This window comes from Lepidochelys kempii, chromosome 3, assembly GCF_965140265.1.
Source record: "Lepidochelys kempii isolate rLepKem1 chromosome 3, rLepKem1.hap2, whole genome shotgun sequence".
Lineage (NCBI taxonomy): Eukaryota > Metazoa > Chordata > Testudines > Cheloniidae > Lepidochelys > Lepidochelys kempii.
Genome location: NC_133258.1, coordinates 31801282 through 31815411, shown reverse-complemented (window position 1 = coordinate 31815411; position 14130 = coordinate 31801282). Strand labels below are relative to the sequence as shown.

General features: G+C 41.3%; 1 protein-coding gene across 7 annotated transcripts in view; it reads right to left on the bottom strand.

The window, feature by feature from the left end:
- Positions 1 to 14130, bottom strand: part of MBOAT2 (membrane bound glycerophospholipid O-acyltransferase 2) — a 217642-nt gene that overhangs the window by 71119 nt on the left and 132393 nt on the right. For all 7 annotated transcript variants that reach the window (XR_012157926.1, XM_073336059.1, XM_073336062.1 and 4 more), the window contains one exon: positions 6548 to 6603. Coding sequence is in view for 6 of the 7 variants with exons in the window: in XM_073336059.1 (XP_073192160.1) it covers positions 6548 to 6603 (56 nt within the window). In the remaining variant the exon portion in view is untranslated. The remainder of the gene's footprint in view (positions 1 to 6547; positions 6604 to 14130) is intronic.

Below are 14130 nucleotides of genomic sequence, written 5' to 3'. Positions count from 1 at the left end.
GTCACCTACCAATTCATATAGGTCAATTTAGTGTTTTGGAACTCACATTAACACAGTGCTTCCAGCAGCTGCACTTGTACTGCTCTAGTACAGAACTCTGCTTGATTGGAATGTGGCCAGGAAGACATATCCCCAGGATACTACCAGATGGCCAGGGCCTGACACCCTGGTTCCGGGTGGAAAGGAACAGGATTTCAAGACAAAAACCCAGAATTCAAAGTTCTATCTTGATGACTTCTCCAAGAAGCTGGGACATAAATAGGAGGATCTGGATTCATTAGGAGAAGCTGGTTCTGTTCTGTTCTGTTCTGATGACTTAAAAGAAAAGCCTATCTAACTCATATTGTAGTGAAGCATCAGATCAGATGAGAGTTAACGTTACTTGTTTTAAATACCTTTTCTCTCCAGTGCTTTTTTCCAACTACTACATAAAAATACTTTGTTTGAAGAAAGTTATTGGCCAATATCACTGGTCACAGATCCCTAAAGGGAGGAAGCGCAGGCGCCCAAAACCCAGTTGCACCTGCATGGTGATAAGTGTGACATGCCAGGTGCAATCCAAAGTAATGAGTAGCTGTGTCACCCCTGCCCTGTAACCTTCCTGCTGTAGCCATGAGCCTGGAATGCTCACAAACAGCCTCCAGCATGTAAGTCACTCCCAACGTTGTCCGTGTGTGCTGCAGCTTACCAGCTTTAAAGACTACCTCAGAATCACCCCAACACACTCCCTGTCCCAGATTTTGCCTCAGAATCTTGGACAGCATAAATATACTGAGTCTGTTATTCCTTTAAGGGAATAATATGCATACAACTTGCTACTCCAAATGGAGTTACGCAGTCACTTCATCTTGAACACACTGGATTTGATAAAACCATAAAACAAGTTTATTAACTACAAAGGGAGAGATTTTAAGTGAGCACAAGTAACAAAGCATAAAAGTCAGAAATGGTTACCAGGAAAGTAAAGATAAAACAAACACTTACTAATGCTTAACTGAAACTACATTAGATTCATAGCAAAGTTTTCTCACCACATGCTTTCAGCAGTTTTAATGACCAAACCCTTTAGGTCAGGAGGATTTATCCCACGAGTCCAAAGGCTGTTTCCTTAGTCTCTTCAGCTATAATGAATGTGATGGATGAGGGTGGGGCAGGTACCTGGGGTGTTTGTCCCTCCTTTTTATGGTTCCAGTCCCACTCTTGAAAAACATTTCCAGCTGAGACCCAGGAGACAGAAAGTCTATGTGAAAGGATATTCCCTGCTGTTTTTTTCACCTGTTTGCATTTCCTTTGCCCTCCTGCCCCAGCCCCACTTCTTTATGACTCCATTTACTTCTTAAATGCAAATAAGGCAAGCACACATTCCTTCCTCTGTTTAGGACAGACCTGACTTCTGCCTGGGCAGGGCTGTTGCTTTGGAACTTGCATTATCATCATACAGGGGAATCTCCACATACTGCGTTGCCACACATATTTAATCAGGATAATACGGGCTAGCAAAGTATGCGTTTTCAAATTATACCTTACAAGGCATACCTTATACGTACATTATTACAGAAGTGTGTAGGGTGTGAACATGGGTATATTCTGCCACAATAAGCAGTTGATAAATCATAGAATAACAGAGTTGGAAGGGACCTCTGGAGGCCATGTAGTCCAACCCCCTGCCCAGAGCAGGACCAATCCCAACTAAATCATCCCAGCCAGGGCTTTGTCAAGCCTGACCTTAAAAACTTCTAAGGAAGGGGATTCCACCACCTCCCTAGGTAACGCATTCCAGTGTTTCACCACCCTCCTAGTGAAAAAGTTTTTCCTAATATCCAACCTAAACCTCCCCCACTGCAACTTGAGACCATTACTCCTTGTCCTGTCATCTGCTATCACTAAGAATAGTCTAGATCCATCCTCTTTCGATCCCCCTTTCAGGTAGTTAAAAGCAGCTATCAAATCCCCCCTCACTCTTCTCTTCTGTAGACTAAACAATCCCAGTTCCCTCAGCCTCTCCTCATAACTCATGTGTTCCAGTCCCCTAATAATTTTTGTTGCCCTAGTAGTACTCAGTAGTGTACTCAGGTCCCAATACAAGAGCAGAAGGATCACAACATTCCACCTGAGACCAGATAGGGGACAAAGGTGCAGCTAACCCCATAATTGTGACACATGTTCACCAGATATTTTTACATTACTTATTTAACTGCAAAGAACTGTACACCTTAATGAACACTTAGTGAGAAATTTTCATGCTTGCCATCACACTTAATCAGCACTCCCATGTTTATTGCATAATGTACCCCACCATTTGTGCATTATGCAAATGAATTCAAAACACCTCATTTCTTTAGCAAGATAAAGTTAGTAAATAAGACTTTCACTTGCTGCTAACCTTGATACTAAACTGATGAGCGTGAGGCTTCCCAGGGTACCCAGGGTGGTGAGGCACCTCGCTACCACCTGCCCTTAGCATGAGGAAGCCTTGTCTGTATCTGCCGGGGGTCAGCTCCCCAACTCCACCAGCTATAACAACACATGCACTTCCCTCTAGGCCTTGCAGGACCCGCTGTCATTCTACAGATTAACGAGTGGCACATTCCAAACCTCAAGCCCTCTGAGCATCTCCCTGGAGCATCCAGACCCTGCTCCATGAGACACTCGCAGTATTCACAGATTTGCTGCTTCCAAAGAAATAGCACATTCCAGTTTACCAGTTCCACCTCAGATCACAGCTCCACTTAACACACGACACTTAGATATGTTTATAGTGAAATCATGTATACTTTTTTTTTTTTGCAAAGCATACAGATTCAAACAGTAGCAAGTGAACATATTGGAAACAAATGGTTACATATAAAATAAAATCATAACGGGAATTCTAGAGCCTAGACTTAATTAACAAGACTCTCTCATCTCTAACCAAGTATTGCTCACCCAAAATCCTTGCAATGCTTTGCAGCTTGGCTGGCTATGGCTCTCCTTTTCTGAGACAAGCACAATGTTAGCTTGCATCCTAGGTGAAGGATTCCATGTGTTCCTCTGCATGCCAAGATATACTGGAACAATCCCTTGTCTTTATTCATAAACAGAACACCCTCCTGCTGTTTATTTATTCCGATAGATTTCCTCTCTTGTATATTTTGCGATCTCTTATTTAGCCCCTGGCTAAGTACACAAATAAGCATGCACTGTCAGGCATATAATGCCTGATACCTCCTGCCTGGAAGGAACATTTCCAAGGTATGTCACCTCCGGTGGCCTGCCTTAATTCCAAAACATTAAGAACATAATTTTCAGTATTGATACATAACTTTTTTAATATTATCCATACATACATTTTGCAATGGTTACAATAACCAGTGGAATACTGGCTCTCAGTAGAGACTTCTCATGCCACCGTTCAGTCAACTATTGTGCAAATATCCAATCCAAAAGATCCCTGTAAAACCCTATGCACCCACTGTGCCCTCAGCCAGCTGGCAACAAAGGGTCCCTGGATCACAACAAGTTCTTTAGAGTAATAAGTGACTCCAAAACCCTGGGTATTTAGTAATCATTATTACAGTCTGTGAAATCTATACTTTTGAATGTATTTTCCTCTGAAAGAGTTCAACTAACCACCACCCTCTCTGATCTATTGTATACTTTGCATTCTTTCCCCTTGACTGAATAGAGCTCAACTTCTCTTTTCCCCTATAAAAACATGGTATTGAAAGAAGTGTAGTGAGTTGAGATATTCTGTGTCATATCTCAGCCTGGAGCAAATGTTTGACTATTTTATAAATTTTAAAATTTAGAGGCAAGGAGAAGAGGAAAGTGTGACAAGCTAATCTTGACACACCAGTGCAAACCCGATACTGCTACAGGGGGGACCATTTAAAAAATTAACCTTTGCGCAAAGAGAGGCCAAAGACAGAGTGAGAGAAAGTCACTGACAGAGTGACACAGCATGGTTTAAGATGCAGGGGAATTCAGTGAATATCTTAACTTGAATCTTCTAAAACAAATCTGTGGAACTTTGGAATTTCAAACTGTAATCTTTAAAATAGATATTTTAAAAGGTACTGACTTGTTGTAAGGGCTGTAATAGATGTAAGAATAGTTTACACAATCATCTCTTTGAATTAGTCTCTTTGAAATCTGAGAGACTCTGAAGTGAAACAGTAATAGGTGTGACACCAGTTACGACTGAGTGAATGGGAGGGGCAAAGTCCTTGTGCTTTGCACTGATAAGGTATAAATGCAGAACTAACGGAAGAGAGGCCCAGTTAGTCACTGTCATTCTTTCCTCTTCCTCCTACATTGTCAACATTAGCTGTGTTCAATATAGATTGCCAGATACTTAGGGTATGTCTACATTTACCATTTAAAGTGCAAAAAGTCCCTTTTTTTGTGCTAAAACTGTGGGAGCATCTACACTTGTTAATGACTTTTTGCAGTAAAACTCAGAAGTTTCACTGCAAAAAGAAAACCACCTTCACAAGAGGCATACAGCTCTTACCACTGTTCTTTTTGCGCTGCTGTGAAAGTGAAGACACGTTCTAGCAGTGTAAACACCCTTTGGCCTCCAGAGGATATCCCACAGTTCCAAAAGCGACCACTTTGGCCAGCATCTCCGCTGCTCTGATGCCCACCCGTCCCTCTGTAAGCCCCGGGAAGTTTGAAGCTCCCTTTCCCTTTGTTTGTAGATGTGGTGGGGAAAGCAGCCACAGAGCAGGAGGTTTTAAAAAAAAATGCCACAGAAGAAACCAGGAAGTAATGGGGCTCCTGAGACATGAAGCAGGGCAGCACGGGGCACTGAGCAGGGACCCAGAATGCCTCCCACTCAGCCCGCCTTCCCACAAGACCTATCCAGAGAGCTGCACTGTGGGATAGCTGCCCTACAGCGCTGCTCTCATCAGGCGATGGAAGTGCTGGTAGTGTAAACACTCTCTGATGCCTGAGGAATTGAGTGAGTACACAAACCAGCGTTTTACTTTCACCGGTTCCCTATTACCGGTGAACCTTACAGTGCAAAAACTCTGTAAGTGTAGACTTACCCTTAGAGTAGAGGCCCAACCTTATGCATGTAAAGAGACATGCAAATCTAGGGGATTGAAGCAATAACATTTAATTCCTGTAGCCTGATATTCTTCAATTCAATAAATAAAATGGATCCAGACAACAGAGACTGGAGGACACCATTATAGACAGTTGGAAAATTTGACTTATATATTTGTAAAACAAACCCCAATTATTTTACAACAAATGCATTTATTTAAAAATTTTCTCACTGGACTAGTCTCATGAGATATACATCACATTTTCACGAATTTTCGAAGGGGAAACAATCATAGAGCTTATTCAAGCATACTTCAGTGCGACACAAACAATATAATGCACAACAGTTGAAATAACAGAGGATTGTCTAGCCACCATTTCAGTTCATTTTACACTAACAAGGCTTTTAAAAACAGTGGATCAGAAGTTTCTTAAACCTGTTTCAATTGAACAGGTAAATTTACCCCAGCTGCTTGTGGCTATAATCCCAGAAGTCATCCTTTCATTATTTAATCTGGTCTCTAAGCACTTTAAAATTGATTAAAATAGTTTGAGTGGAAGGTACATTGTCAGTCTTTTTCATGGTCCACACTATCATTCTTACTTCTCAAAGTGACCAAGAAATCAAAAAGAAAAAGAAGATTTGTGGCACCTTAGAGACTAACAAATTTAGTCTCTAAGGTGCCACAAGTCCTCCTTTTCTTTTTGCAGTACACTAACACGGCTGCTACTCTGAAACAAGAAATCAAACTAGCTCATAAAATAACCTGATACCAATCGTTTCTTTCAGTCCCACCCTTAAGACTCACTTATATATATTGTCACACACTGGGACAATTCACCTCCTGTCAACTTTTCTCTAACCTTTTGAGATATATATATATAACTATGCAGCCTCTTTGTTCATGCCTAAACATGTTAGTAATATACAATTGACATATTATAGTTCTGTTCATATTATATCCACTAAAAAATTAAAATTCACAGAGTCTTATACAAAATAATTAAACATAGCATAGAACAAGATTAGGAAAAGGAGAAAAAAGTATAAAGTCTTTCTTCTCTACTTACTCCCTTTTTAGTAAAAGTGGTATTTATGTCATGTAAAGTCACAAATTTGTGAATCCAACACTGATCTCTGAATTTGGAGATTCTGTTTTGCTAACTCATTAGGGATCCATGCCCCAGCCCAAAAGGGGCCGAGAGTACGGCAGGCCAATCTTTTGGTGACATGTGGTATCTTCTGAACAATGAGACTTGTTTTCAGAGCTTGCATTCTGTGCAGGCTACCATGATTTTTGCTGAATTGGTCCCTTAGCAAATATTTAAAGAACCAACAATTGAGTTACCAAAACAAATCTCTCCCACCAGCCCCCCGCCAAAATGTGTAGTGGGATAATAAAATTCACAGCACAAACTCATGGTTTAATTTTCTGAAAAAATAAACTGAAGGGAAATTATAAAAAATATACTTGTGAAGAATTAAAGTCAAAGAATGCAGTGCAAAAAGTCTTACCATCATGAATCTCATAAGCCAGACTAGTGATCTTCTGTGTAATTATCATCATTGGGCTGTTACAAGGGAAAAAATAAAGACATTTTAAATAAGAATATCCATGTTTTAATTTCACATTTAAAATTGGGAATAGGTTAAACTAGCAATCCCCACTGGAAGAGGAAAAAATGTCTAACCACTGGAGCTTAGAGCTGTAAAAGTTTCTTGGTCTTACGTTTACACAGTGAGGAGAAAATATTCCTTACATACAGCAGGTCAGTCCATCGAAGAGTCAAGATCTATAACTATCCAGGATTTAAACAGTTTGGTAAAGCAATGCATATATTTTTCTGAATTGGGTCCTAAATGTTTAAATAAATAAGAGAAAATTTCCAGAAATTTAACTGAAGAAAATATAAATTCACTGGGGGAAGGGGAAGAATGGGGGGGTGTTATTTATATATTTTAAGAGGGAGAAGTAAGGGGCGAAAAGCACAGAAGACTATTTCATTGTTATAAATTAGCAACAGCAGCAGTATGCATAGGACAGTAGCAATCCCTGAAGTGAATAGATGGCTATAATTCACTTAAGAAGCTCAGCTGAAATCAAAATCCAGGACAGCAGATCTCAAGAATTAATCTGGCCACATATTCACAACAAAAACATCTTTTTTAATAATATATAACTAACTTTGAAAAATTGAAGTAATTTATTTGGATGTAATAAAGAAGTAACAAGATATGAAACAGAGAACTATGTATTTTGGCTATGTAAGGATATCTTGGTACATCTAATTTTTCTATATAAAGATTTTACTGTAAATATATTCTATTGACTAGCTGTAAACCTTTTCTTCCCATATTCAAAAGAAAATACAACAAGCTGGAACTTTTAACTTAATAAACCACCTTTCATTTTGACGGGTGTCTAATGTTTAGAAACCAAAAATCAGAAGTATGTATTAATATACATATTTTCCTAAGTTTACAACAGCTAGTTCTACACTTTCAAAGATGATCACATTACTAAAGAAGTTTGCAATAGTTCATGCTGATATGATTTCTGAAGTCATATTGCAGGCATGTTACATAAACTATGCTGTTCTTGACCTTATCCTGACTATTTTTGTTTTGTTTTTACTTTGGTTATTTATTCTTTTATTAATATAGAGTGAAGGTTGAAAGTACATATTGATAATTTAGGGTATGTCCACACTGCAGTTCAAGGTGTAACGGCAGCATTAGTACACAAGCCTGCACTAGCTTTACTCACGTTAGCACAGCCAAAAATAGCGGTGTAGTAGCACAGGCTTCCACAAACACACCTCGGACTGCAGTGTAGACATACCGTTACAGGTTTAGAAAAGCAAGTTACAGAGATGTTGCAGCTGTCCCAAAACCAAATGTTACAAACCCAGGAAATTCAGAGTTCATAGAATCATAGAATATCAGGGTTGGAAGGGACCTCAGGAGGTCATCTAGTCCAACCCCCTGCTCAAAGCAGGACCAATCACCAATTAAATCATCCCAGCCAGGGCTTTGTCAAGCCTGACCTTAAAAACTTCTAAGGAAGGAGATTCCACCACCTCCCTAGGTAACGCATTCCAGTGTTTCACCACCCTCCTAGTGTAAAAGTTTTTCCTAATATCCAACCTAAACCTCCCCCACTGCAACTTGAGACCATTACTTCTTGTTCCATCATCTGCTACCACTGAGAACAGTCTAGAGCCATCCTCTTTGGAACCCCCTTTCAGGCAGTTGAAAGCAGCTATCAAATCCCCCCTCAGTCTTCTCTTCCGCAGATTAAACAATCCCAGTTCCCTCAGCCTCTCCTCATAAGTCATGTGTTCCAGTCCCCTAATCATTTTTGTTGCCCTCCGCTGGACTCTTTCCAATTTTTCCACATCCTTCTTGTAGTGTGGGGCCCAAAACTGGACACAGTACTCCAGATGAGGCCTCACCAATGTCTAATAGGGGGGAACGATCATGTCCCTCGATCTGCTGGCAATGCCCCTACTTATACAGCCCAAAATGCCATTGGCCTTCTTGGCAACAATGGCACACTGTTGACTCACATCCAGCTTCTTGTCCACTGTAACCCCTAGGTCCTTTTCTGCAGAACTGCTGCCGAGCCATTCGGTCCCTAGTCTGTAGCGGTGCATGGGATTCTTCTGTCCTAAGTGCAGGACTCTGCACTTGTCCTTGTTGAACCTCATCAGATTTCTTTTGGCCCAATCCTCTAATTTGCCTAGGGCCCTCTGTATCCTATCCCTACCCTCCAGTATATCTACCTCTCCTCCCATAGAATCATAGAATATCAGGGTTGGAAGGGACCCCAGAAGGTCATCTAGTCCAACCCCCTGCTCAAAGCAGGACCAATTCCCAGTTAAATCATCCCAGCCAGGGCTTTGTCAAGCCTGACCTTAAAAACCTCTAAGGAAGGAGATTCTACCACCTCCCTAGGTAACGCATTCCAGTGTTTCACCACCCTCTTAGTGAAAAAGTTTTTCCTAATATCCAATCTAAACCTCCCCCACTGCAACTTGAGACTATTACTCCTCGTTCTGTCATCTGCTACCATTGAGAACAGTCTAGAGCCATCCTCTTTGGAACCCCCTTTCAGGTAGTTGAAAGCAGCTATCAAATCCCCCCTCATTCTTCTCTTCTGCAGGCTAAACAATCCCAGCTCCCTCAGCCTCTCCTCATAACTCATGTGTTCCAGTCCCCTAATCATTTTTGTTGCCCTTCGCTGGACTCTCTCCAATTTATCCACATCCTTCTTGAAGTGTGGGGCCCAAAACTGGACACACTACTCCAGATGAGGCCTCACCAATGTCGAATAGAGGGGAACGATCACGTCCCTCGATCTGCTCGCTATGCCCCTACTTATACATCCCAAAATGCCATTGGCCTTCTTGGCAACAAGGGCACACTGCTGACTCATATCCAGCTTCTCGTCCACTGTCACCCCTAGGTCCTTTTCCGCAGAACTGCTGCCTAGCCGTTCGGTCCCTAGTCTGTAGCTGTGCATTGGGTTCTTCCGTCCTAAGTGCAGGACCCTGCACTTATCCTTATTGAACCTCATCAGATTCCTTTTGGCCCAATCTTCCAATTGGTCTAGGTCCTTCTGTATCCTATCCCTCCCCTCCAGCGTATCTACCACTCCTCCCAGTTTAGTATCATCCGCAAATTTGCTGAGAGTGCAATCCACACCATCCTCCAGATCATTTATGAAGATATTGAATAAAACCGGCCCCAGGACCGACCCTTGGGGCACTCCACTTGATACCGGCTGCCAACTAGACATGGAGCCATTGATCACTACCCGTTGAGCCCGACAATTTAGCCAGCTTTCTACCCACCTTATAGTGCATTCATCCAGCCCATACTTCCTTAACTTGCTGACAAGAATACTATGGGAGACCGTGTCAAAAGCTTTGCTAAAGTCAAGAAACAATACATCCACTGCTTTCCCTTCATCCACAGAACCAGTAATCTCATCATAAAAGGCGATTAGATTAGTCAGGCATGACCTTCCCTTGGTGAATCCATGCTGGCTGTTCCTGATCACTTTCCTCTCATGCAAGTGCTTCAGGATTGATTCTTTGAGGACCTGCTCCATGATTTTTCCAGGGACTGAGGTGAGGCTGACTGGCCTGTAGTTCCCAGGATCTTCCTTCTTCCCTTTTTTAAAGATTGGCACTACATTAGCCTTTTTCCAGTCATCCGGGACTTCCCCGGTTCGCCACGAGTTTTCAAAGATAATGGCCAGTGGCTCTGCAATCACAGCCGCCAATTCCTTCAGCACTCTCGGATGCAACTCGTCCGGCCCCATGGACTTGTGCACGTCCAGCTTTTCTAAATAGTCCCTAACCGCCTCTATCTCCACAGAGGGCTGGCCATCTCTTCCCCATTTTGTGATGCCCAGCGCAGCAGTCTGGGAGCTGACCTTGTTAGTGAAAACAGAGGCAAAAAAAACATTGAGTACATTAGCTTTTTCCACATCCTCTGTCACTAGGTTGCCTCCCTCATTCAGTAAGGGGCCCACACATTCCTTGGCTTTCTTCTTGTTGCCAACATACCTGAAGAAACCCTTCTTGTTACTCTTGACATCTCTGGCTAGCTGCAGCTCCAGGTGCGATTTGGCCCTCCTGATAACATTCCTACATGCCCGAGCAATATTTTTATACTCTTCCCTGGTCATATGTCCAACCTTCCACTTCTTGTAAGCTTCTTTTTTATGTTTAAGATCCGCTAGGATTGAGCGGATTGAGCGTTGAGCCTGACAATCTAGCCAACTTTCTATCCACCTTATAGTCCATTCATCCAGCACATACTTCTTTATTATGCTGGCAAGAATACTGTGGGAGACCATGTCAAAAGCTTTGCTAAAGTCAAGGAACAACACGTCCACTGCTTTCCCCTCATCCACAGAACCAGTTATCTCATCATAGAAGGCAATTAGATTAGTCAGGCATGACTTGCCCTTGGTGAATCTATGCTGACTGTTCCTGATCACCTTCATCTCCTCTAAGTGCTTCAGAATTGATTCCTTGAGGACCTGCTCCATGAGTTAAAGCACTACTGGTGATTATTCCTCCTCTGTTTGTATACTTGTATCATTCGACTTTTAGCTGTTATATGCCCAGGAATGCCCTTTCAAAGAGCAGTAGGAATGTGAAGTTAGCTGCTGCTTAGGTCATGGTGACTTAAGATTTAGTATACAGTCACAATCTTAGTAATAGTAACTTGTAACCTACTCATCTTCTACATTATGCCCAGTCTGTAATATTTTTTAATCTGTGTTGTGTGTTCTGAACTGTAGTATTTTTCTTATACTGTATTCTGTTGCTACTGAATATCTACTGAGCATTTCTAGTATGCCCATCACATCGTAGCTAGATGCCTACATGATTATGCCACCAATCCCCAAACAACTAAGAGTCTGGAAGGTAAACCACATGTCAAATTAATGTTGCAATATATATGGGTATTTTCCTGCAACTGCCTGTTCCACTTTTTACAGAGTTGTGCCCCTGTTCGAGGTAGCTTAGTCGGCAGTTCATTGGCCCTATCCATCACTGTGTAGCCCTGCCAGTAATTCTTATGTTTTAGTAGGTCAAAGTGTTTACTGTGTGAATTTTTTTATTACTTTTTTTTTTAAAAGTCTGTGCAGCTAGAACAGGGTTGAAAATTCACACACACACAAAAGGTAACAGTTTACAGAACAGGAATATGAGCAATTGGTTAAAGTCCCTGGCCTTCAAGTGACAAAATACAATAATTGCATAGGAACAGGAAAGCACCACCTGAGTTAAGAAAGAGTTGGAAGAAATAATTGGACTGGGCAATTCCCTTCTATTAAGTATGTATTTTTAAAAGACACAAACTACAATACCTCTGGGCCTATGTCTAACTATAAGTGGAATTTCTACTTGTTTCAACCAAATATACTTCACCTAAATTAATTTCCGATATAAATTCACCGATTTCAGTGGAGTTCAATCTGAAATAAATTTGGCCTATTCTGTTCTATCATACTTCAAACTCTATTTGAAACTCTTATTCGTTGTACCAAGTAACATCAACATCTGCTTTGGAGACTAAATAATTGATGACAAAAAAAAAATTATGGGACTGCAACTGTCAAGGTTCCTCCCCCACTCTGAACTCTAGGGTACAGATGTGGGGACCTGCATGAAAAACCTCCTAAGCTTATCTTTACCAGCTTAGGTCAAAACTTCCCCAAGGTACAAAATATTCCACCCGTTGTCCTTGGACTGGCCGCTACCACCACCAAACTAATACTGGTTACTGGGGAAGAGCTGTTTGGACGCGTCCTTCCCCCCAAAATACTTCCCAAAACCTTGCACCCCACTTCCTGGACAAGGTTTGGTAAAAAGCCTCACCAATTTGCCTAGGTGACTACAGACCCAGACCCTTGGATCTTAAGAACAATGAACAATCCTCCCAACACTTGCACCCCCCCTTTCCTGGGAAATGTTGGATAAAAAGCCTCACCAATTTGCATAGGTGACCACAGACCCAAACCCTTGGATCTGAGAACAATGAAAAAGCATTCAGTTTCTTACAAGAAGACTTTTAATAAAAATAGAAGTAAATAGAAATAAAGAAATCCCCCCTGTAAAATCAGGATGGTAGATATCTTACAGGGTAATTAGATTAAAAAAACATAGCGAACCCCTCTAGGCAAAACCTTAAGTTTCAAAAAAGATACACAGACAGAAATAGTTATTCTATTCAGCACAATCCTTTTCTCAGCCATTTAAAGAAATCATAATCTAACACATACCTAGCTAGATTACTTACTAAAAGTTCTAAGACTCCATTCCTGGTCTATCCCCGGTAGAAACCAGCATATAGACAGACACAGACCCTTTGTTTCTCTCCCTCCTCCCAGCTTTTGAAAGTATCTTGTCTCCTCATTGGTCATTTTGGTCAGGTGCCAGCGAGGTTACCTTTAGCTTCTTAACCCTTTACAGGTGAGAGGAGCTTTCCCCTGGCCAGGAGGGATTTCAAAGGGGTTTACCCTTCCCTTTATATTTATGACAGCAACTAACCAATGGCTTAGTATGTTTTTTGTCTGTACATGAATCCCAGTATTGCCAACCCGAGCATTCATAAAACAAGTCAGATCCCCCGAAGTTATAAGCCTGGCTTTAAAATAATAAGATCTGAAATATAATAAATTTTATATTTGCCTTCAAGTTTGTGAGCCTTTAGAATTCACATTTTTAAGCTTTTCTCCATAGTCATGAGAGCCAGAATCTTTCAGTCTTAAAAAAAGTAAACTAAGATGATCATGTAATCACCTCTCAGCAGGAGCTGAGACTTTAAGGGGAAAAAACACCTATTATTGCGAGACTGCTTCTTTGGAAACTAACTCTACAGTTCCTATATGATATACTGATCCCATCTCTACCTTAAATTGGATGACTCTAGCAGCAGCCCCCTTCAAGAGCTCCATAGTTATATCACTAGATCCCATTCTTCATCGTCTTTCTACTTCTACCTCCCCTCATAACAATTAATGTTTAAATCAGTCTTCTACTAAGAATTTTTTCAGCTGTGTCTTGCAAAATACAAGTCCCTCTCATTCTCATCTTCTGTTATACCCACAACCATTGATCTGGCAGAAGATTCTATGCAAAGCAGACACCAACAGGATATCACAGATCTGATAAGGAGGAAGAACACTGTAACAACCTCAACCTTTCCTCCCAAGAAACAGTCTTTGTCTTTGCCACTCTCAACGCTGAGACAGATCCTTTGCTTTAGCACCCCAAAATCTTATTTCTTAGTCTATAAAATTCACATGACAGAGCACTGAGGCACTTGCTGGTGAACAAGGGGTCTCAATTCAGCTTCCACAGATGCTCATGGACGTTCTATAAATTGGTTGCTGAAGAAGAGGAGGATGCCTTTGGGAAGGTCACGCTCTACATCCGGAATCATTGGACTAGGGTGGACCCCAAGTTGCAAAGTTTTGTTTCCTGTCCTGCTTATGATAACTTTTTTTCATTTTTTGTTTTAGTGCTATTTCTTGAAATAAAAGACGTGCTATCTACCGCTATGTTTTTCTG